Source organism: Durio zibethinus, chromosome 18 (assembly GCF_047325235.1).
Source record: "Durio zibethinus cultivar Kanyao isolate XHJ-2024 chromosome 18, ASM4732523v1, whole genome shotgun sequence".
Taxonomy (NCBI): Eukaryota; Viridiplantae; Streptophyta; class Magnoliopsida; order Malvales; family Malvaceae; genus Durio; species Durio zibethinus.
In genome coordinates this window covers 865538-889713 of record NC_143179.1, presented here as the reverse complement: position 1 = coordinate 889713, position 24176 = coordinate 865538, and the positions used below count along the sequence as shown (strand labels likewise).

At 29.7% G+C, this 24176-nt stretch overlaps 1 protein-coding gene and 1 long non-coding RNA gene across 3 annotated transcripts; both read right to left on the bottom strand.

Moving 5' to 3' along the window:
* Window positions 1-409: 409 nt before the first annotated feature.
* UBP27 (ubiquitin-specific protease 27) lies at window positions 410-6597 on the bottom strand. Of its 2 annotated transcripts, XM_022893609.2 has the most exons (12): window positions 6305-6597; window positions 5206-5489; window positions 4837-4963; window positions 4467-4567; window positions 4152-4385; window positions 3891-3959; window positions 3623-3751; window positions 3082-3219; window positions 2853-2915; window positions 2596-2710; window positions 2381-2502; window positions 410-1339 (listed from the first exon to the last, which is right to left on the bottom strand). In XM_022893609.2, the coding sequence occupies exons 2-12, from the start codon at window positions 5467-5469 to the stop codon at window positions 1067-1069; spliced, it is 1635 nt and encodes a 544-aa protein (XP_022749344.2). In that variant the 5' UTR covers window positions 5470-5489; window positions 6305-6597; the 3' UTR covers window positions 410-1066. The 2 variants fall into 2 exon arrangements, with proteins under 2 accessions (XP_022749344.2, XP_022749343.2); XM_022893608.2 differs by having other exon boundaries at window positions 2381-2710.
* A 2710-nt stretch (window positions 6598-9307) lies between these two features.
* On the bottom strand, window positions 9308-11823 carry LOC111300164 (uncharacterized). The gene is made up of 3 exons (XR_016329483.1): window positions 10645-11823; window positions 10140-10520; window positions 9308-9886 (listed from the first exon to the last, which is right to left on the bottom strand). It is a non-coding gene; the product is annotated as an uncharacterized LOC111300164 (long non-coding RNA).
* Window positions 11824-24176: the final 12353 nt, after the last annotated feature.

Here is a 24176-nt window from a genome sequence, read left to right as displayed (position 1 = left end):
TCCAAATATTTTTAATCTTTCTTTCATGCTTGTTAACGAAAATAAATTTAAAAGCTAAAAGTAGCTGGGTAATATTGGTTTCATTTTTAAAAAGTTAGTCAAGTTTATTTTTATTTTCAAAGTTAAAAGAATCATAAAAATTAAAGTTAATTAGAAAATGACAAAATAAAAAGGCTAGGACAATTTTAAATTTAATTTAAAAAAAAAAGGACAAAAAGGGTAAGAGTTAAAATTATTAAGAGATAAAATTACTAAATAGAGTATTTAGAAAGCCCACTTCAACAACACAAGTGTTTAAACACATAATAGAGTCATTCCCGTGCCCTCCCTTTTCTATTTTCTCAATCCTAAAGTCTAAAAAAAATATTTTCAAGACAAATATTTTTAGAAATTCACCCTTTTTAGAAACTTTTCTTTCTGAAATTATACAAACTTGAAAAATGTTTCTAATTTATCACACCTTTTTGTAACTTTTCTTTATGAAATTATACAAACTAGGCCATCTCAAAAGGCATTGAATTTCCTAAAAATGTCCACATATTTGAACTAGTCCCTAAAATTTTTCTCAAGGTTAAAAAAAAAAAAAAAAAAAAAAACCCAAACATGGAAGATTCACACAATGATATGAACCGGAAAATTTTGTATCTATAGCCAAAGCAAAAAGTCTTGAACCATCCATCCCTGGTAATAGATTTAGTTGTTGGCTTTAAACAGGAGTGCTGAATAACCTTGAGGTCCTGCCTTTTCATACAAAAAGTTGAACCAAATGACTCTGAGCTGTCTTCATAATTTCTCGTAATAAATGACAAAATGAAATGATAGGTTCTGGGTGGAAAGGATATGTTCAAAGGTGGAAACTCCAAACAAGCAATGCTTCACCCACAAGGGCTTCCGAAAGGTTCAGTTTGAATCAGTTGATCACAATCTCTGTTCGTTTGAACCTCCCTTAGGCACCACATTAACACTTCAAAGTTCCAATTTGCAGTTGTGATGGTAGCAGAAGCTTTTTGAGCGACAAGAAATGGCGTTAGGAAAAGCATAATACTTACAACAAGTATGCATCGTTTCAGCCTTCTATGATCCTCTCATAAAAAAGCAAGCTCGCTTCTGCAGTTAAAACATCCTTCTCCGAGACAGTACATACTTGAGAATCTGAAATGCAGAACCACTTGATTGTAGCAGGCTCAGAGTATTCATCTGAATCTTCCTCATCAGATTTGACTCTCATACTTCTGTAAACAGTATAATGCCCACCTCCGGGTCTCCCAAAGTGCTCCACAACTGAAACAAGCTGGTATAATTTAGTTTCTGAAGGAGGTAACTTGCCAGTCAAACTCACCTGCATCAAGAAATTAGATACGCATCAAAGACAGACAATTATCAGCCCTTGGTCCATTAAAATCTATGCATGTTATGTCCAAATTATGAAGGCTAAAACATATGCATCCCAAATCTAAGGTATAGCATATATTAAGTATATTGGTAAAACACACTTAGTTTTGAAATTTAATCAAGACCTTTTTTCACCCTAAGCCAAAGTTAAGAAACAGTCAACTTAGTTGCATGAATAAGTCATAATTTTCAACAAACATGTTTAGTTTAGAGTGGCTGTAAATGACAGCCAATTATTCAGCATATGCACCATTCATGAATCATGTGCTGTAAAAGGTCTTTGAGAAATGGGTTAACATTATGAATGGCTATGAACAATAGTGAAATGTTTCATGCATTACTTGAACTTTAAAAATCTTTAATATGCTACATGAACTATGAAGTTGTTAACTAATGCAGTACTCACGCCTAACATGGCTAATTCTAAATGATGAGATGCGGCACACAAACAACTTTCAAAGGAGCACATTAGTAAACAAATTCCTAATTCAAGCACCATATTAGAGATTTTTAATGTTCACGTACCACATTGAACATTTCACTATAATTCAGGAGCCATTCCTAATATTATCCTTTGAGAAATTGTTTCCTTGGCACTTAATTCATGCAACAATACTCAAAATTTGATTTATCCAAAAAAAATACTCAAATTTGATGACAATTTAAAGTTTTTCGATGATTAAAAGAGCAAAAGAAATCGATACTTCTTGCTGAAAACAAGCACAATAATATAAGTTCAATAATACCAAATGAGCACATGAGGGAATCTGCTAATTGAGCATCATCCCACAAATGCCAAACTGTGAAAGGTTTCATAAAACCAACACAACAAGCCTCTGCAGCTCTGACACCTTAACACAATTTTCAATACATGCTTTTAAAGCAATAAAAAATATCCTTTTAGTGAACCAAAAAGATTTATTAACATGTGTTACTCAAATTTTCATAACAACCTACATATGTTCAGATCAGTAATTACTCAACCAACCTTTTCATCATATTGCTTTTCCATGTCTGTGTTTGAGGCCTTTGAACAACCATCAGTTTGGGACAGGTCAGACTTATTTCCAAAGGATTCTCCAGGGAAAGTACATCGAAAGTCACTCATGGCTAATATTTCGGAAGAGACCATTTCTCCAATTGGTTTACTTATATGATTGAAAATGGTTTTGAATTGCATATTGATAAAGTTGAGACAAGGACCTGGCTTTTGATTTTGCAGCTTTAGCCCTTTATGGACTCCTTCCCAGTTCTTTATTTCCACACCAGTAGTCATGAATGGCAACAGGTCTAAAATCAATGGAAAAGAAATATGGCCCTGCAATCATTAAGTAATGGTTCATCGCTATGACAAAACCATTCTCATATAAGTTTCAGCAAAGCATACATACAAGCTAGAAATACTTTTCTGAAGACAGAACATTGCGTTAATGATCAAAATTAACAAGCTGGGAAACTACCTGAAGCTTGATTAGTTCCCCAAACTCATTTATTGAAGCACGCTGTAGATGAATGCATAGAATCTGAATTGTAAGACAGAAAAATAAGCATCCTTAGAGATCAAACAACATAACTTCATACAGAAAAAGTCTAGAAGAACAGAGTCTTCAATATGACCCTAAACAACATATTGACCCTTTAAAAGCACTTCGGATTCTGTTACAGCAATTGAGTCTTCAGTATTCATACCTTTGGACAGCGAGTAATGGTTAGTTGCTTTAGAGTACTGGAAAAGTTATTTGACCAGGGTAGCCTTTCAAGACAAAGAAAACTTCGACAATCACAGGTGTCTTGTGCACTGCATTTTTTCAACTTTTCAATCTCCATCTGAGATCAACGTTGAAATATTATCCATGTAAGAATTTGCAGTAATTAGTTGCACTAACAGCCAAGAAACTGAAGAATCAGACTTAGGCAAGCATAAATATGCAGCAGATTAAAACTGACTAACCCACAGAGAGAGAGAGAAATTGGAGCCTGTATTGCTTGTTAAAATCTGGACCGGTAGGAGCATGGATGGTATCATGATAACACCTGATCTTATTTAGATAGGTATCATAAGAAGATCTTACATTTAAAGATTCTATAATGAAGTTTGTTTTCCATCATAGGATCATAAAACTACGATATTCGGATCATAGTTTAACAATTATGGTACCAAGGTTACATTTTTGCCATCAAGTAGATACAAAACAAACTAATGTTTAAATTAAAAAAAAAAAAGTACTACCTCATTTGCTCCTGTAGAAGATAAATACTTTATTGCAGCAATGTGCCAACAATAGCTGCAGTAATAGTTCTCAATTTTTTCAGCAAGTACAAACTGCCTTAAGCAATCCTCCAAGGTGCAACCAGCCATCTAGTGTTTCATTGAAGAAATAAAGCACTAGAGTTAAAAGAGCGGTCCACAAGTTATAAAAGAAAATTTCCATGAAGCTACAGGCTTAAACATGCATAATTCTAATAATATTAAAGAGCAAAACCTTTAGTTAACATACAATTGTAGAACCACCATAAAGAACTGGCAAAAGGGGCAAGCTGTGAAAAAATTGCAAATCCAAAGAAATCTGCAAAGTTAAATTAATTAAAATATAAAATTAAATATGGGAAATACCAAAAACAAATGGACAGGTTAGATAAAAATTTCATCAATACTTTATCCGTTCCGGATTTCAAATGTGGCTATGTCATAAAATGCAAGAAAATACCAATAACTTATTTTAAAATGTTCAAACATAGCACAGCAATGGAACAAGAACCTGAGATGAACAACTCTGACAAGTTAAAATGCTACCAATAATGCCATCAAAAGGTCCAAGATAGTGTTGCTGCCATCTTTCTTGCTCACTCTGATCCACCTTCCTCTGGGGAGTTAGAATTCTACTGCTTTGTGAAGTAAAAACATCTGCTAGAGTACTTTGACTGGGAAGATAGATATCAGAAAATTCTTCTCTTAAAGAAGACAAAAGATGGAGAAATGCTTCTGCAGCGTCCTACACATAGCACATATGAGATAAATTACACTCTAGATGCTGTTAGACTGTGTTGTTAAAATATTGAAAACACAACCGCACCTGCTGGCTTGTTAAATCAAAATTTTGAATATAAAGTGCCAATGCACGCATAACTTTATTTGGGCTTAATGCAACTCTACTTTCTCCAGCCATACTTAATTCTGCAAAAATGAAGCATCTATCACTCATGTTGTGATGACCATGTTGACTTCAGTCTCTGTGGAGGTTTATGAGGTCGATTGTGTAGCTTCAATCGTGTATTTCTGGGCCCCAAAACTAATTGTTTAAGACACAGCTGACTTACCATTTTATATGCCTTGGTTATTAGAGAAACAAGAAAACACTTACAAGTAACAGTTGAGTGCATTAAAATATCCATGATATAGAAACTCTAGAGAAAGCAAAACAGTTCAAAAAGTTCTCATGTTACCTTCTAAGAGAGCAGACAAAGTAATTGTAAGCGGCAAGCTTTCACCCTGTCCCTCATCTGTTGGTGATTCACATTTGTCTAGTATCTTCTGAAGAAAAGACTGAAAATATGTGCAGCTAGCCAGAGCCTGAAATATAGCAGATTCAAGAACCCAAAATGAATAGCATTTCGCTGTAATTTTCCATAATTGAAAAATATGAATAACAAAATATGTCCAGACTCTAAACAAAAACAAAATACCCATTTGTTAAAATACTCGAGACTCAAGAAGTAACTATTTTTCTATTTCCTATTTTCTGTTCTCTTTTTCTTAGCAACCACAAAGACTCTAAAAAAAAAAACACACTCATTTGCTAAAAGGAACCAAACCTGCAAAATTACATTCAAGAAACAGTTATTGCCAAGATTTTGCAACCCAGGAACCAAGCATAGCTTCTCCCAATGTTTCTTTCTCTTTTCCCCCGATTTACCATTCCTTATTGTGGCCAATATAAAACCAACAACTCCCACTAAACCAACCACTGATATATGAAACCCAAAAGCAGCAGCCCATCTCATATGTGACAAAGCTCTATAACCATGTTTCCAATTGCGGATTATTGCCCTTATACTTGTGTCTGGTTCCATTTCCATTGTATTAGTGATAGAAAAGCCTACAAGATAACAGTGAAAAAGGAACAGAAAATAAACTTCAAGAATAAAAGGATGAAAAACCAAAATTGAGAGTTAAATGAAACTGTAACATAAACTCCAAGAATAAGATGATGAGCTATGCCAAATTGAGGGAACGTTTTGAGCACACATGCGTAGACATATTCACAAACTCCAAGAATAAAATGATTCGCCAATACCATGAAATGAAAGTTCTAAAAAGAACACATGCATATACATATACATGTAAGTGTAACATGGAAAATTGAATATTCCCTAATAATTAATAGAATGCAAAATCTTATATAGCTCAACTTCATTGCTCAAATTCAACAATAAACAAACAAATTTGTTAAACCTAGCAAAGATCAACCCCTTTTTTCCTCGACTTCCAAACAAGCATACACATCTAAGCCTACAGCAAAATAACAAAAATAGAATCAAAGTTTCCTTATTTCAAATACATTGAGCATGATTGAGAAACTTAAACTGATTTCCAAGAATTCTGATACACACCCAACTAATCAATATGGATGAAAAGATCACGTTTATTAAAAATAGCATCGCAAACAATATAATTAATGACACAGAAAGAAACAGTTTTACAAGAACTAATAAAAAAAAAGAGGAAAAATCCATTTTTAAGCCCAAAAAAATTCCATCTAATCAGGCTACTCTAATGTCAAGTATCAACAACTAGTCAGTTCAAAGTCAAAACTAGCAACCAAACCCATAATAAAGCACCAGACTTTTTTCATTGGTGAAGGAAAGTTTAATAAAAACAGTACTTAATGAAGAAAGAGGAAAGAAACCGTACCAGAGGTTCGCCAACCACCAAGTTGCAGACTTTGGGGTTCTGGGTTTTGGGAAGAAGTGAAGAACAGAGCTTCGAGATAGAGTTTGGGGAAGCGATGAATAATAATAATAATAATAGTTATGGAAGCTTAGGTGGTGGCAGTGGCAGCCGAGACAGAAACATTGGGTGAGAATTGCGTTATTGAGCTTGAGAGGGAAGCAAGACCGTCGTTTAGCAACCAAAGATAATTTCGGCTGCTGGGCAAAATACCAGTAAAAAGTTTTTCTTTTTCTCAAAAAAAAAAAAGTATTAGTAAATTTTATGTAAAAAAGAATATTTATATATATATATATATATTATTGAAGCAAGATAGATATTTTATTTTACATATTGGTATTTATATATTTCGTACTTAATATATGTAAAAAATTAAAATTCTCGAATTATAATTTTTATCAACACATTAAATATAAAATTTTTTATTTTTATTAAATTCGTATAATTTTTTATTAAAAATTTAAATTTTATATTTTTATATTATATTATCTATTTAAAACAATTAAATGTTAACCAAATAATGAATTGCAATTGCCCTTTAAAATACTCTTTCCAATAATTTTTTTTTTTGTTTTATTACTTTTGATCATAAAAAATCCAACTGTAATTAAGAAACAGATTCTTTTTAAGAAAGTTTAATTTTAAAAATATATAACTTATTTTTAATTTAATGATAACAATAAATTAAATAAAAACATTTAATTTTAATATATTTATTCTTTATCTGTACTTTAGGTGAAGAATGACTCTCACTTTTCTTTATATATTAAAATTTCATGTAATCATTTTTACAATTATAATAACCTAAACTAAACTTATGTAATGATTGTTAATTTTTTTTGAAAAAGGATTGGAGTTAGAAGGTTTGAATATTCATTTCTCACTCTTTTTGTGTATAAAAATTTTTTTCTTTTAATAATAAATATAGCCTTATTTGAAAGTTTTCAAAATTACAAATTAATATTAAAACTTTAGGCATTGAGTCCCTCCTAGGTTATTCCCCCAGGTTTTCTGCCTAGGGTTTCTAGTGGGAGTTTTGTCTTGCTTAGGCAAAATTTTTGTTTTCGTTCTTTTTTCGGTGAGATCAGGCTTGCAGAGTAGTATTTGAATAACGTTCTCTAGAGATAGTTTCTCCTGTAATCATGACAAAGAGCCATGAAGAAATGTGGATTAAGTTGTCACCGACGGAGGAAGAACTACAACAGGTTAAGGTTGATAAGCAATGAGTGGCACCCACTTTAGAAGTAGGGAAAAACAGTCTGCTGGGAAAAAGCCTTTCCAAAAAAGGGATCAATGTAAAGGCCATAAAGAAAGTTTATGGAAAATATAGAGGATCCCAGAAAGACTAAATGTTCAAGAAGTGGGGAAGAGAATCTTCCTTTCCCAATTCCAAAGTCAAAAAGACGAAGGTAAAGTTTTCAGTAACCAACCATGGTCGTTTAATAGGGCGTTGATTTTCTTCAATGATTTTAGTGGCCTGATTACGCTAGAATCCATTTGTATGGATTCATTTTCGACTCTTCACACTGATCCAACCATTGCTTCACTAAATCATCATTTTCTGTCTCTTTTTCCTTATGTCTTCTGCTCACTCACGATTGACTCTTTACTGATGAAAGATGATATAAAAATTAAAAGTCTTACGCCTTCGCATTTGCAGTAATGAATATACGATGCAAAATTAATGGAGAAGAATGGCAACATCAAAGAAACAGATTCTTTGTAAGTACGGGGTTACTATTGTCAAATTGCTCCCACCAAGCAACTATGAAATCAAATTGTCAAGAACTTGCAAAAAGAGGTTTGCTGAGATGGGATTTGGCCATGTGTGATGGAATCAATAAATCATCTCTGTTTTAATTGTTTAGAGTTGTGTAGACAAGATGTTGTCCATGGTGCACGTTAAAAGTCACAACCCAACGTAAATGCACTCCATGTTTTAAATATACTTTATTTTCTAGTACATTGTAACATTTATACATGCACCTTTACATTTATATAGGTATATGTATAACAAAAAAAACACATCCTTCATGTATACTAGAATGATGAACCTCCTTCGTTGGGGATTTTTCTTTTATTTAATTTAAATAATATTTAAATAATTTATTTAAATAAATTTTATTTTGTATGTTTATATATATATATAATACTGATTCATCTGTTTTAGATTTTTTCTAATCTCTTTTGAGCTGACCTTTTTTTTTATTTTTTAATAAATCTCTTCATCTTCTAGATTTTTCTTGATTTATTTTTTTTTCTTAACTCACCCTTAACATTCAGTAAATCTCCCTTGTAATGTCAATCAAATAAATGTCTATGGTAAACATGGAAGTCCATTGCCCTTGCAGTCTTTTTGCTTTGTCTTGGATGCTTGCTTGTTTTTCTTTCGTTTTTCATCCTTACTGGGTATATGGGAGGAGAGATATCACAGGCTTATGGCTTTTTAGTCCTTGGAATTCTTAGTTTTTTTCAAGTATAAACCGATTCATCAATAAATGTTTTAATGGAATGGTGGTGAATTGTTTCATCAACAACGAAACAATTCACAATTTGATTGTAAATCTCAAGTATAATTACAAGGATTTTCAATTTTTCAGATTAACAAGTCTGGCAAGAGTGATTTAGGAACAGAATGTCCAATAGGTATAATGTACCTACTAGAAGCAACCAATCTTGAACCAGAAAGTTCCTCTGGGGGTACGACAGCAATGTATTGAAATGCAATCTGAACCATAGGTTGTTCAGAAGAATGTCTACAAAGGAAAAAGAAAGAGACTAAAAAATCTGAATATTATAACAGTAATGCTCCTTAAATGGTTATCAAAAAAAAAAAAAAAAATGCAGCACAAATAGAGAAGACACAAAGGGGGCCTGTTTCAAGCATTTAAGTGGTCCCAACTGGTCCAGGCAAGAAATTAATACAATGAAAAGATGAAAATAAAATATAATCAGAATAACATTGTATAACCTGTAACTATTTACAGATTACAAAGTTGAGCTTCAAATTTCCTCACATGATAAGAAAAGAGATGGTGAAACAGATTCTTAACTAAGCATAATGTATATCTTTTATTGAATCTTGGGAACTCAATGAAAGTAGAATACAAAGCTATAAAACTCTATGCCAGATCCAATCCCTACAATTTAGCGCAAGATAGTATGGAATGTATGTTCCATCAAATTCAGTAATCAACAATACTAGCAAATTTGATTTTGTTCAACCAAAGAAAGAAAACTGTAATGAGTGATTTATACTTGGAAAATCCAACATTATTAGCAAAATCAAAATCATAAGCATATGTTGCATAAGAATCACAACAAATAACGTGTTGAACATTTTCATATTGTGGATGTGGGAAGAAGTGACCATACTGCAAAAGAAGGAATAAAAGAAGTACGAAAGCAAGACTATTAGATAACAGTTCACGAGTAAGAATATTAGAAAGAAAAACAAGGCAAGCACTCACAGAATGGCCGAGCTTGAATTCAGAAGATGTCCTCGGTAAACAATTAAAAGCATATGGTCGACTTAGCATTTGATACCTGCAAAATAACATCAATAAAAGAACTGAAATGGAGAATACCTGTCACTAACTCAAGTAGATATTAAGTATTCAAATAAAAATATGCACTAAATGTCATCTTTAAAAATGAAAAAAACTAGAAGAAGTGTATCTAGCTTGAAAGAAATTACAACAAATAATTCTTATAATATACTTTTGTTATGCCATTAACCAATACAATGTCATTTTAATACATTAAAACCCTATGAAAGAATTAAAGGAGTTTACAGTACTTGCATGTCCTGAGGAAGTGTTGAACCATCTGTATTTGAATATAAGAATAGAGAGCCACCACTTGCTAAGCTAAGAAATTTAAGTGAAGCCAAATCTGTATACTCCTTTGTAACAGCAAAAATGTCCACGTATACACCTGCTTAAACAGCCACAGCAACCTACCAAAATGTCGATGCGACAATTCTCAATCCACAAAACAAAGATTAGATAAAACAGAAGTCAATTGATATCCAACAGATCTTTGTAGAATGGTGTCTACTCAGGAAGTAACGCACGGTCTGCATCCTCTCCTTTACTAGCATATTGCTCACCATACCTTCGTGTATCTAGTTGCCCAGGTCCATAATCAGGAGGACCAGAGAGAAAGGCAAAGACTCCAACTGCAGTTATGTTCAGAGAAGACAACAGCATGTAGCGCATTAATCAGAAATATATGATCACAAAAACAAATGAAAGGTAAAGACATATGCAAAATCAGAAGAACCTCTATGGTTTCTCACAAACCTAATGCAAATGTATTTTCATATTCTGACCCAAGGTAATTGAAAAGAGCTTCCATTGCCACACCAAAACCTCGAACACCCATCAACACACCATCTAACCTTTCACCTACCCCTGTAGTTCTCTCCCATGAAGTAGTTGGTCTTAGAGTTTCAAGTGCAGATGTAATACGATCCTTACTAGTTTCAACCTATATGGTTATTGATTTTTAGAAGATCAGTACACAACCAATACAAAATTACATACTTGATTTGATTGATATAAACGAGGATACTCTACAATATCATAAGTGAAAGACTCAATCAACACGGGTTATCGCAGATAAAAACAAATATACATGTTCACACCCCACCCTAGTTCTATTCTTATAAAATAATTATTCCATTCCCTAAATATCCCATTCAGCAAATCAAAACATGCCGTATGCTGTATGGAAGGCAATGGCTAAGGATAAAAATGAAGGAAACAAGAAATTAAGAATGCAGATTGAAGCCAAGAATTGTAACAAAGGAATGGCATATTCAAGCTCAATTGGTAAGGTTCCCTCTGTATCTTGAGGGATAAAAACTGTATCTTGAGGGATAAAAACATTCTTTACAACAGGTACAGGCCCTTCAACATCATATAAACTTAATTTGTGGCTGAAAATGGCAAGGCCAAAAAGTGAACCAGGTGCAAGAGCCGAAATAGAAATGAAAATGAAGGAAACGAATCAACTTTCCAAGGAAAAAAAAAAAACAAGAAACAAAATTAATGAATCATTTTATCCAGCCACTGCAGCCTGTAAAATATGTCAAGCTTGAGGAACATAAAAGAAACTATGGGAAAAACTTTTTCCAGCTCCTGAAACATGCATAAGCTTTCTCAGCTAAATCCAACGGCAGCTTTGAAAACAAAATTCGAGACTTAGGACTTTTAGTTTGGATCCCATTAACTGGTTTCTACTGATTATATAAATTATAAAAAGAAAGTAATTCAAGTTATTATGTTACAATCCTTTGGATTCAATCAATTAACTAAAGCAATTGAATGAAGAACAAGAGCAGAATTGATTCAAGAAAGAAAAGAACCAAGAAAAGGGAAGAAGAAGTTTTGGGAGAATGAGAGAGAAGAAGTCTCCAGAATTCTTTTTTTTTTTTTCTTCTTAATTTCCCAAATGATTGTCAACTGTCCTTTTAAACTAACTCCCTATAACAGAATTATGAATGAAATGACAAAATTGGCACTCATGGCTACATACACAAGCATAACCAACTAACTACTGTAACAACATATGTTAGGCTTGCATCAATACTCCTCTGGTGCAGAAATCCTTGTCCTCGAGGATAAAAATCTGGATACTTGTTTTGCAACTAATAAAGAACCTCCCACGTTGCATCTTCAAGAAAGGAATTTGTCCAGTGCACCAGTACCTCCATGCTAGGTGGCTAGTTGATTCTTGATCTCTTCTACACTTGTTATTTTACTTGTTTACTTCAAGCTTTATGATTCCTTGCCTTTAATTTCATGTTTTTACATGCTATTTGGCTAATTTCTTTTCAATTGCTCTGTTTTAACATTTCCAGCCCTTAAATCTTGTTGAAGTTTATTGAACTTGTTATTGCAATGTTTTGATTGATTTCTTTGCTTGATTTTGTAGTTAACTTGTAGATTTAAGTTGCTTTAGCTCATTTTAAGTTCATTTTCCCTCTAAGATTGTAGATCTAGAATTTAATTCCAGCATTTTTGCATTTTCAACCTCAAGTTAGGTTTTGATTTTCAATATTCTTGATCTTCCTTTGTATTTTCTTTTGAGCAACCTCAACTCAATTGCATTTTAATTCTAGTTTCATTACTGTTTTTCCATTTAAGATTCTGCTTTAAATTGAATTCACTGCTTTAGGTTGAATTCCTTTAGAGGTAAGTTGCATTTTCATTTGAAACTCACTTGTTAACTAGTTTTGATTATTAGATGAATTTCAGATTCATAATTTTTGTTTGTTGTTTTGTTGGTTCGTAAATTTTAATTTCTTGTTCACGATTTCTTGTTGAACTTAGATAAGTGATGCATCTTGTATTAGAAGGAATTAACTTTAGATAAGAGTATGCCAATAATAGGTACTTAGATAAAATTTTTTCACTAATCCTTAAAAGAACAATACTTTGACTTCAGTTCCTATTATTATTTGAATAATCTATACCTTGCAGAATTGTTCAATCAACTTGACATCCCTATGTTTAAACCCAACTATATCTTAAGGTTCATATATATTATTGTCACTAATAAATTTCAAACCCCGACCCCAAAAGAGACCTTTGAGTTTGTGTTAATAAAATCAACTGCTCCAAATTCATTTTATTCTTTTTTTTTTTTTAAATTTCATTGTATTCTAATTCAATGGTCTTATGTTGATTATTTAAACATGTTTTATGAAGTTTATAACTTTTATTATTGGTGTAAGCTCCTTTATTGCTACTAAATGTCCATTAGCAGATTGCTTCTACCTTTGTCTTCTAAGGCATAGATTCAACCAATTGATTTGTTGTAAGGATGACTTTTTAGAAGCCACTAGAACTAATTTCCTTCTCTATCAGATTTACGTTTCTGCTTCGATTTTATAATTGTCTTTTCAGTTTTCTATGAGTCTTTAGTGCATGAACTTGTATATGTTCTATGTAGTCTAAATATATATTTTATTTATAGTTGAAGTTATAAAGTGTTTCACCCTTATAAATAAGATGTCTTGATTTTAGTTTGGTAATCTCAGATAGTTAAATACCAAAAAAATAACTAAGTAAATAGGCTATTAAAATGGTAGAATTGAGTTTTTGGTTAAGTTTGAGTAAGGAGTTTTTGGTTACTTTTGTTATTCAAAAAGACTTATAATTGTAAAGATTTATTTGTTAGTGGATTAGGTTTGGAGCAAGTAACTTTGGGTTTGGCTGAAACAAATATATTTGTGAGTTTTTATCTTTATTTTGGGCTTGCTCTATTGTTTGTGTTTGTTGGTGCTACGTGTGCATATTTATTTTCCAACAAGTGGTATCAGAGTAAAGTTCGAGTCATGGAAAAAGGAAAGGCAGGCTTAAGAGATAGTGAAGACAGTGCAAGTATTTCAAAATATCTAGAGAATGCATGTCTAATATGGCTATGCCCAAATTTGAGATTTTTTTGTTTGATGGAAAAAGTAATTTTATGTTATGACAAAATATGATTTAAGATTTGTTAGTTCAACAAGAGTTAGATTAAGCATTAGAGAGTAGTAAACCTGAAAAAATGTCTGACAATAATTGTAATAGAATCCAGAAAAAGCTAATAGTATTATTAGATTGGCGCTAATCCTAGAGGTAAAGTACAATATGTTGACTAAGAATACTTCAAAGAGTTTATGAGATAAGTTTGAGGATATTTATATATCCAAGTTGTTGATTAATAGATTATATTTGAAGATGAATCTATATTCTCTAAAAATGGAAGAAAGTATAATCTTCTTAATCACCTGAATGAGTTTAATAGATTAGTTTTTCAATTGCTGACTATTTCTTTTGATGAGTTAAAAGATGAAGAAAATGCTTTAATTTTATTGTCATCTTTGCCCAAGTCTTATATATATCTTTAGTTCAAATTTTGTTGGTGAATATATCTACTTTGAAATTGAATGATGTGACTACTTTATTACATGAGAATAAAAAGGTTTATGGGAACACATAACTTATCACGTAAAGAGAGTGTGAGGGTTACGATCGATGAAAGACTCAAAATAGAATTAGTGGATCAAGAGAGAGATCCAAGTTAAGAAATAAATATTACAATGATATAAAATGTTGTTATTATGGTACAAGGAATATATCCAAATGTGCTGCAAGAAGCTAAGAAGGGATATGGTTGCTTTCAAAAAGGCGAATGACAAGAAGAAATCAAATAAAAGAAAGAGTAATATTGCTACTATTTGTATCCAATGATGATGACGTCTTTTTGACGACTTGTGAGGATGAGTCTTAGACTTCAAAAACTGATAAAGGTTAGGTTTTGGATTAAGCTATTACAATTTTTTGATGACTTGTATAGATGAGTTTTAGAATTTAAAGGGTGATAAAGGTTGGGTTTTGGATTTAGCTACTACAATCTATGTTTACAATGATAAGAGTTGTTTTGTGGAGTTGGAAAAAATGAAAAGTATAGGGATATTATAGTTGTCAATAATGAAAAGGTACATATTCAAGATGTTGGGAATGTTCACCTTAAATCTCACAATGGTGTTGTTAAGATGCTTCGTTATGTAAGGTATGTATTGAGTTATAGCTACAATTTGATTGCTTTGGGTGAGTTAGCTTCTCATGGGTATATACACTATAGACAAAATGATTGGTGCAAAGTGCACAAGAATGGTACTATGATTCTACAAGGGAATATAGCAAAAAATCATTTGTACATGCTTGATGGATGCTCAGTTGTTAGGATTCCTACGACAAAGGAAAAGAAAAAAGACAAACGTATAAGTTTTGCCGATACTATTAAAGTGTTTGAAGATTCAAATCAATAGAGGATTTGTTGAGGTTAAACTTGAATCTCTTAATCCCACATTGAAAGTTGAATGATGTTATAAGAGTTAAAATTTTTTCTTATATCTCACATCAAAAGTTTAGTAAAGTTATAAGGGATTTCACCCTTATAAATAAGATGCCTTGATTTTAATTTAGTAATTTCAGATAGTTAGACACCAAGAAAATAATTAAGTGAGTAGGCTATTAAAATGATATAATAGAATTTGGATTATGTTTAAAGTAAGGTGTTTTTTATAACTTTTCTCATTCAAAAATTTTATAGTTATAAATATTTATTTGTTAATAGATTGAATTTAAAGTAGTCAACTTTAAGTTTAACCAAAATAAATATATTTATGTGTTTTTACTTTTATTTTATAATTACTCTATTATTTATGTGTGTCAATGCTACACTTGCGTGTTTATTTTCCAATAGAGCATCCAATAGAAGAGAAGGAATTTATTGATGAATTTTATTCTCAGAATAGATAATGTTCCTCCAGAGGAACCTAGATAAAGTGATACTGTTCTTTGTTTCATGAAACATTTGGTAGTACGAAAATGTAAAATAGCTAAATTACTTTACCTTCGTATTATACGACAAGAAAAATGGACTTCAATGACGTAAATTTCCACTGATAATGAATATTTCCGACGAAAGGAGATTTTTACCGACGTAAAAGTGTTGTTTCTGCTATAATTTCTTTCACCAAGAAAATTGTATATATTATAGTATTGAGTTTAAAGCTTTTTAGAAATGAAAGAAAATTCCTTATATTGCTTTTCTGGCTTTATCATCATCAACAACCAGGCAGCTTAATTTCCATCTGATTCATAAAAAATTAGGATTCTCTAATCCTGTTAAAATTTAAAGTTAAAAATTTGTTTTTTGAAATAACCCCTTTCAGAAAGAAGAGCTCTGCCAATACAATGATTACAGCAATGGGAAGACCAGGATTCTAGTCAATTTTTCATTTTCTACATGGTAACTAAATGAATTGCAAATGAGTTTCAATTTTTAATTGTTTTACTGGTAGCATAACATACTAAATCGACAACAGGCTTTCGTCTCTATGTTGGAAAAAAAAAATTCTTTATTTCAGCGAACAAAGGAGACTACCTATACTATATGTGATCTCTTTACAACTATAGGTTTTTGGTCATTGTTTAATTAAGAGTATTAACCCGACGAAATACTTGGGTGTTTTGCAGTTTCAAAAATATCAAATTAGTTTTAATATATTGGTGTTATAGCTTGGTCGTTTGATCAATGCTTTGACCGTTAAATAAGTTCCTGATGATCGTTAAATAAACGACAATCTCAATTGTTCCAACACTTGATCAAAATTGGATAAGTTAATTTGTCACGTCAGCACAAATTCATTATAAGCGGTAAAATATTTCATTCTGAACCTTTCAATCTCATTTTACTTACTCTCACTTCTCCCTTACCTTTTTTTTCTTCTCTTCCTTCTTTCCATCTCTCCTCATCTATTATATTTTGCTGATTTGAGTATTGGGACCTGTCTCGGAGTCTTACCTGCTATACTCTAGATATTTGTTGAAGGTCACTCCAACTTCCAAATCAACCGTCCGACCAACTTTCTAGTAAACACTCTGTCATCAAACCCAAAAAACCATCAGCAGAAGGGAACACTACTATGATTTAGGGTTTGTCATGCATGAGTTAGGTTTACTGGTACTTGGGACATAATTGATCGAGTTTGAATCGATATAGTATTAAGTTTAAGTTTGAATTTGATTCGAAATTCAACGTTCGAACTTAATCGAATTTTATTTTTTTAGCTCAAACTCAATTCGAGATAAAAATTAAGTTACTCGAGCTCGATCGATTAGGCTCAATTAACATATATAAATAAACTCGATTCTTATATTCGACAAAAATTCGATTATTTGTATTCAAACTCGAGTTTGAGATATTTTATTAATTAAAATAATTAAAATATAAAAGTCAAATTAAACTCGTGCGTTATTTGAGTTTAGTATAAAAATGCTCGAACTCGATTCGATTAATAAGTTGAGCTACTCGAACTCGACTCAATAATAACCAAAATGAATTTAAGTTTTATTTGAGTCGAATTCAAATAGTTTATAAGTACTAATATATCATTTATACCCCTAATTAAGACAAATAAATTAGAAAACTAAAACAAGATGTGAACATCACCTTATGACATAAAAAGTGGTACCACTATGGATCTTTCCTAAACATTAATTAGCAATATTGTTATTAGATGCATGATTTTTTTATATTATTGGAAGCTTATTACTAAAATTAAGAATATAACCTCTACTAACAGACTGTGAGACTATTGGTGATTAATTGTATAATTCAATGTCATATTAAGTATACAAGATTATGATAGAATATGATAAGATAACATTATAAATAAGATTAGATTAAATAATATCATCATATTTATATTTGATATATACAAAAATTAAAATAGGATAATTTATTTATTAATCAAAATTATACTTTCTCAAAATTTATATAATTTAAATTATTGATATTATATTTAAAGGTAAATAGAACATGTAAGTTTAATCCTATAAATTAAAAATAATCTCTTACTTTTCTAAAGAATAGAGTTATTCTATTGGCATAATGTATCTAATCTTTTTAATAGTTCAATCATTTTATTTAAATGCATAACAAGCATATAATAAAATAATTAATATCTTATTCTTTAACTAATCTTATATGCCAAACGTAGCTTAAGTCTATATAAAAATGAAATTGAGACTCCTAAGTGGATTTGGTGACATGAACAACCTAAATTAGATGGGAATCCAAATTAATTAATATTAATTACGAACAAATAAAGTGATTCACTTGGTTTCTTTTTTTTTTTTTTTTAAATAGATTCACTTGATTTCTTAAATCTTAAGAAACATATCAAGATCAACTTTTCCAATTGTCAGTCAAAGGAAGAACCGGAGCACATGGGTGTAGTTTGATTCATCGTCACTTAAGACCAAAATGATGTTCAACTTCATTTTTTTTTTTCCTTTTTGTGGTGGCAACATGTGCACCAAAGTGTTGGTTGAATGGTCAAAAATATGGGCCAATGCATGGTAGTTTAGTCTGTTTAGTTTAATCACTCATTTCCTTCTCAACACCCAGCATCAACATGTGACAGAAGCTCATTATGTCGTGTATGATTCATGTCCCCACTTAAAAAATTTAAAGATTGATTAGTTTAAAAGAAAAAATGGGTGCAGGAACTTGGCAATGAATCTTGTCAATTGTAGATTATGGAGTACAATGTCTGCTGCCAATGTTTCAGATATCGTCTTTGCTGTTTCCTCTGTCTTTTACATCTTTGGTCATACACCACAAAAGCCAGATCTTTGCCTATCAAGAAAATCTATTTTCTTGGACAAAATAACACAACCTTGTCTATTCTATTTTTCTTATCACTATTAGATGAATTGTATCTTTCCACCTTGTTTCTTCTTTACTTGGCATAGATTGAAAATTTGTGTATATGTTTTATATAAAATATTAAAAATTTATATATTTATATTATATTTTATACAAAAATTATCAAGTCTAACATTACAAAATTATCTATGCAAATTAATGAGTATATGATTGGAGAGTTGATTGCAAGCTTGTAAGTTTCCTATATAAAGTTTTACCTGCTTTCAAGAAGCCATTGTGATTCAATACGTTTTTCAATTCTAATTCTTATCACTTTAGCAATTTCACTAGCTTTGGTTTCTCACTTTCACCTGATCAGCTATGGCATTTCTAGAGGAAGAAAATTCGTTATGCATAAGCTGTGAAAATGACTTCAGCAGTGCCATTCTCATGTCCTTCCTCGAAGAATTGCCTGGTGAAGAGTACAACCACGAAGAATTGGATAGCATGATGAGATCATTGGAAGCAGAAATCATCAATCCAAACACGATGGATATCCAAGATTTGATGATGGAACCGGAAAGTCATGGTTCCGAGCTACCAGATCTTGGCTTTCAGTGGGGTGATTTGGAGCCAATGCCTTCCCCATCACCGAGCCATGGCATCAATTGGCACCTAGGTATTCAAGGACAGGAAGTCGAAGCCTTGATTGTTGGAGACGATTATTCTGACATATACTTGGATGATGTCCTAGAGGGACAAATGTACACAATTTCGTGGACTGAAACAGATGCAATAGAAATTTACAGTTAGATTTATGGATCACATTTCACCTTTCTAATTTCCTACTCCCGTTTCTTTGTACAATAATTAATGGTAATAATTAATTAAATAACCATAATTTCCATTTGTTGTGCAATTAGATATGGATGCAGAGTTTTGAATTCCAGATTGTGGCTACTTGTGGCACTTGTTCAAGACATCTAGAGTTTTGGATTTGTCTATCCGTGGTAATTTTTATCGACCTTACAATAAGAGCATTAGATATTATGATATTTAATGAAAAATTAAAAAAAAAATAAAATATAAAAAATGGTAGAACAAGTTAGTAGGTAAATTGAAAAAAATGTAAATATAGTTTGTATTTATTTTATTCATTTAACAAATAAAAAGAATACTCTAGATTTAGTATTTTTGTACTTAGTTTTATCTGTTTTAACAAATAAGATCATTAAAATCAAATTTCTAGCATAAAATTGTCACGTTTTATTTTAATAAATATATTTTCTTATTTCTTATTTTGTTTACAAATGACATTACACTACAATAATAATTAGTTAAGAATATTATATTTCATAACTCAACTATTTTAAACAATAAAAAATCACTTAAACGATATTATCAAAAATATTATAGATGGATGATTCCAAAAATATGGTAGTATTTTCTATTTTCCTAAGAAAAGTTCTCTTTTATAAATATTAGTATATATTCTTTGAACCCATAAAAAACTAAATTTAATTTTTTTTATTATTACTTAAGTTATTATTTTAACCTTCACAATTTATTCTTTTTTATGTGAATCTTGGGGTTTTTAATTTGAGGATATGTAATTTGATCATTTATGCTCTAATATTTTTAATGAAAATTTACTCTAAAAATTAAAAAGGTTAATTTATTAAAATTCTACGTTGATAATTTATTTGTTAACGCTAGAATAATATCTTATTATATTTATTTTTATCTTCTGTTATGTTTAAATTTTTTTTCATAGCTTCTTTTTATGTTGTTATGACGTTTCTAACACATTGTATACTACTTAATACGAATTTGCTTCTAACACATTTTACACTATCTAATACAAATTTTTATCATTCATTTCATGTGTTTATGTTAATAATTTTTTTCATTTTCAAATATTAATTCTTTTATTCTTTCATTTCTTTTTTTTTCAATTAAAATATTTTTTAGTTATTGGGTTTATCTATTTACACGAAAGATAATTAATTTAAATTTTATGTTACCAACTTACTTATTTAGTTTAAAAACAATATTTTATTATGTTTATTCTTAACTTTTTCATTAAATTATATTTGTCATAACTTATTTTTATAATGTTACGAAACTTTTTACTTATTTTATTTTAATTGCTATGTATTTTTATTATTCTCACACGTTAATAATTTTTTAAAAGCTTTTTTTTTTAGTTTTCAAGTATTAATTCATTTACATTGTATTTTCCTTTTTCTCTAAGTTAATTTCTCTTTTAAGGTCTTATGACACTTCTAATTCATTTTATGTTTGTTGATACAAATTTTTTTCTTCTTTTCACGTGATTACATTAATAATTTTTTTGAAAACGTTTTTCTAATTTTCAAATATTAATTCTTTTATGTTATCCTTTTTAGCCTTTAAAGTATTTTTTAAACTATTGGACTTATATATTAAATTTTATGATGTAAATTTATTTATTTACTTTAAAATAATATTTTATTATACGTACTTTATCTTCTATTATGTCTAAAATTTTCATAATTCTTTTTTAAATTATTACGACACTTCTAATTTATTTTGCGTCAATTAATACAAATTCTTATTACATTTCTTACACTTTTACGTTAGTATTTTTTTGAAAAAAGTTCATTTATTTAAAATACTAATTCATTTTATTTTAAGATTTTAAAGTATTTTTTAACAATTGGACTTATCTCTTTACAGCAAGATAATTAATTTAAAATTTATGTTGTAAACTTAGCTATTCTTGTTAAAATAATATTTTATTATACTTATTATTACATTTTATTACATTTATAAATTTCATAACATTTTTAGGATATTACGAAAACTTCTAACCCATTTTCGATTGGTTGATATGAATTTTTATTATTTTTCTATCATGTTTAAATTAATAATTTTTTAAAAAAAGCATTTTTTAATTTTCAAATATTAATTCTTTTAATATGTTTAAAATTTCATACCTCATTTTTAAGGTATTACAATATTTCTAACTTATTTTATGCCAGTTAATATAAATTCTTATTATACTTTTTACGTTTTTACGTTAATAATTTTTTTTAAAAGTTCGTTTATTTGAAAATAATAATTCTTTTATTTTTTTAGATTTTAAAGTATTTTTTAACCATCAGACTTATTTTTTTACACAAAAGATAATTAATTTGAAATTTATGTTGTAAATTTACTTATTTATGTTAAAATAATATTTTTATACTTGTTGTTACATTTCATTATGTTTGTAATTTTCATAACATTTTTTATTATTTTTATACTTATCCTTTTACACAAAAGATATGGATTTTTATTATTTTCTCACATGTTTAAATTAATTATTTTTTGAAAAATATATTTTAATTTTAAAATATTTTTTTAATTAAGGTATTTTTAATATATTTAATAAAAGATAATTAATTTAAATTTATGTTGTCAATTTCCTTATTTACATTAAAATAATATCATATTATACTTATTCTTACATCTCATTACGTTTAAAATTTTTATAATTATCATTTAGGATGTTATGACACTTGAAATTCATTTTATGTTAATTAATATGAATTTTTATTATAAACAAGACCAACACCTTTACCAAAAATTTTTGAAACACAAGCTGCTTCATTAAAAGTTATTCCATAAAATATACTTCACCGAATGCTACTTCAATAAAAGAAGAATGAAAATAACCCCGGAATAAAGTTAATTTCATTATTGAGATATTCCGAAAAGCTTGGCATGATGGATCGGATATGGAAATAGTTAAGAGATTTTCTCTTAGCCTTTCTCTGAAAATATAAGTGCTTTTCCCTTAGAATAGATAGTGAACTTTTATATTTATTATGTCTATTACTAGGAAGCTAATTAAAATCTCATTAAACAATACATTAATACCTTTTGTAGCTATCAATTCTCTCATTATTCACCATTATTCCTATTCAATACTTAAAATATATAACTCATACTCTTGAAATCAATAAATAAGAGTTTCTACAGTTCATTGGGAGACTTTTGGACTTTGGCAAATTTCTCACAACTTTTTCTCAAACTCTCTTTGCAATCTTTTCTTTCTAAATCCTTCTCTCGACTTTATTTTCTTCCTAACTCAACCTTATTTCACCACTACCACCACTTACCATTGCACTCAATACTTCAAGGTCTATTCCAATCTTACTCTTTGCCATCTCCTGACACATCTTGTTCTACTTATTTGCATTGCTTCCTCACCTTAACAAAAAACACCTTTATATTTTAGTGACTCCATTGGGAAGGAGCAATTGTATTGGTTAGAACTTCACCAAAGACATGATATGAGCAACTCTGCTAGATATGAAAAATTCTAATGCCCCAAAAATACTCAATGGTGAAGTAGTAATATGGTTAGAACGTTTATTCTTTCATATTATAAGTTTAATTAGTTACAAATATTTTAATCTTCACTTTTTACTATATTTCAACTAACTAAGCATTTGTTTACTATGATTATTTAGTGCATACATGTTTAAGAATTTTAATTAATTAATAAAAAGCTTAATGTGAGAAAAATAAAAAGTTAACAAATGATTATTCTAATGCATGCTCCTTTATCAAATATTGCAAAAGTGATGAAAATATTTACCTTTCTATAACTTTAAGAAAAAAATCATTACTCTAAACTATATTGAGAGCTGTCTTTAATTGTATATGAGATTAATCTTCAAAATCAAATTGAGATACAAAGTTGACATAATCGTTGTGTTGAATCCACTTTTGTTGGCCGTAATTTAATATTTCCTACTTTGAATCAAATTAATCTCTTTGATATTAAGTTGAGAAAAAATTATCTGCTTAATACATAGTGGAGTTTGATCTCTTTCTTTTTGAGTTGAGAATTCATTTACCTAGCATGAAATTGAGAATCACTAATTGGCTGCAACTTTATCACTCATTTTTTGGCTATTACTCTATTGTTGATATTTGCTATCACATGAACCTCTTTGGTACCAAATTGAGAATTATTTTCAAATTGAAAATTATTTTTTAGCTGTAGCTATATCGCTCATTCTTTGGCTGTAATTTTATTGTTTATACTTGTTATTAATTGAGCTCTTTTGATACCAAGTTGAGAATTATCTCTCCCTTATAAATTAAAAATATGATTATTAGCCACAACTTTTTCGCATATTTCTTGGCCTTAATCTCTTAAGTATTATGATGTAAATCATTTTGATAATTTTTTACTGCAACTTCATCACTTTTATTTGGATTGAACATCCCCTTTGCATTGGGTTGAGAAGTTATCTCCTTAATATGAAGTAGAGAGTTCTCCTTAGCTGCACAAACAATATATGAGTGTTACTATTATACACATTACCTATTTCATAAATGGAGGTATTACAATTACAATGCAATGTTAATATTATTAAGACCTCTCAAATACTAAAGTTGAAAAAACTCACGAGTACTACATTATACACATGTTATTATATCACATATTTTTATATGCTAAGAAGTTCACCTTATTATGAAGACAATTTGCATATGAAACATTTAAAACTTTTTGGAATATAGTGGAGCAAAAATGTATAGTGCATACATATGTTGATACAAATTTGAAAGAATAGTCAATTGGAGG

What these genes read in the sequence shown, in the direction of transcription:
- UBP27 (XM_022893608.2), bottom strand. Translation starts at nt 5,469, where the DNA reads ATGGAAATGGAACCAGACACAAGTATAAGGGCAATAATCCGCAATTGG. An exon ending in TTTGTCTGCTCTCTTAGAAG is followed by an intron (nt 4,568 to 4,836) that starts GTAACATGAGAA and finishes TCATTTTTGCAG; the next exon opens with AATTAAGTATGGCTGGAGAA. An exon ending in TTTATGGTGGTTCTACAATT is followed by an intron (nt 3,752 to 3,890) that starts GTATGTTAACTA and finishes ATGAAACACTAG; the next exon opens with ATGGCTGGTTGCACCTTGGA.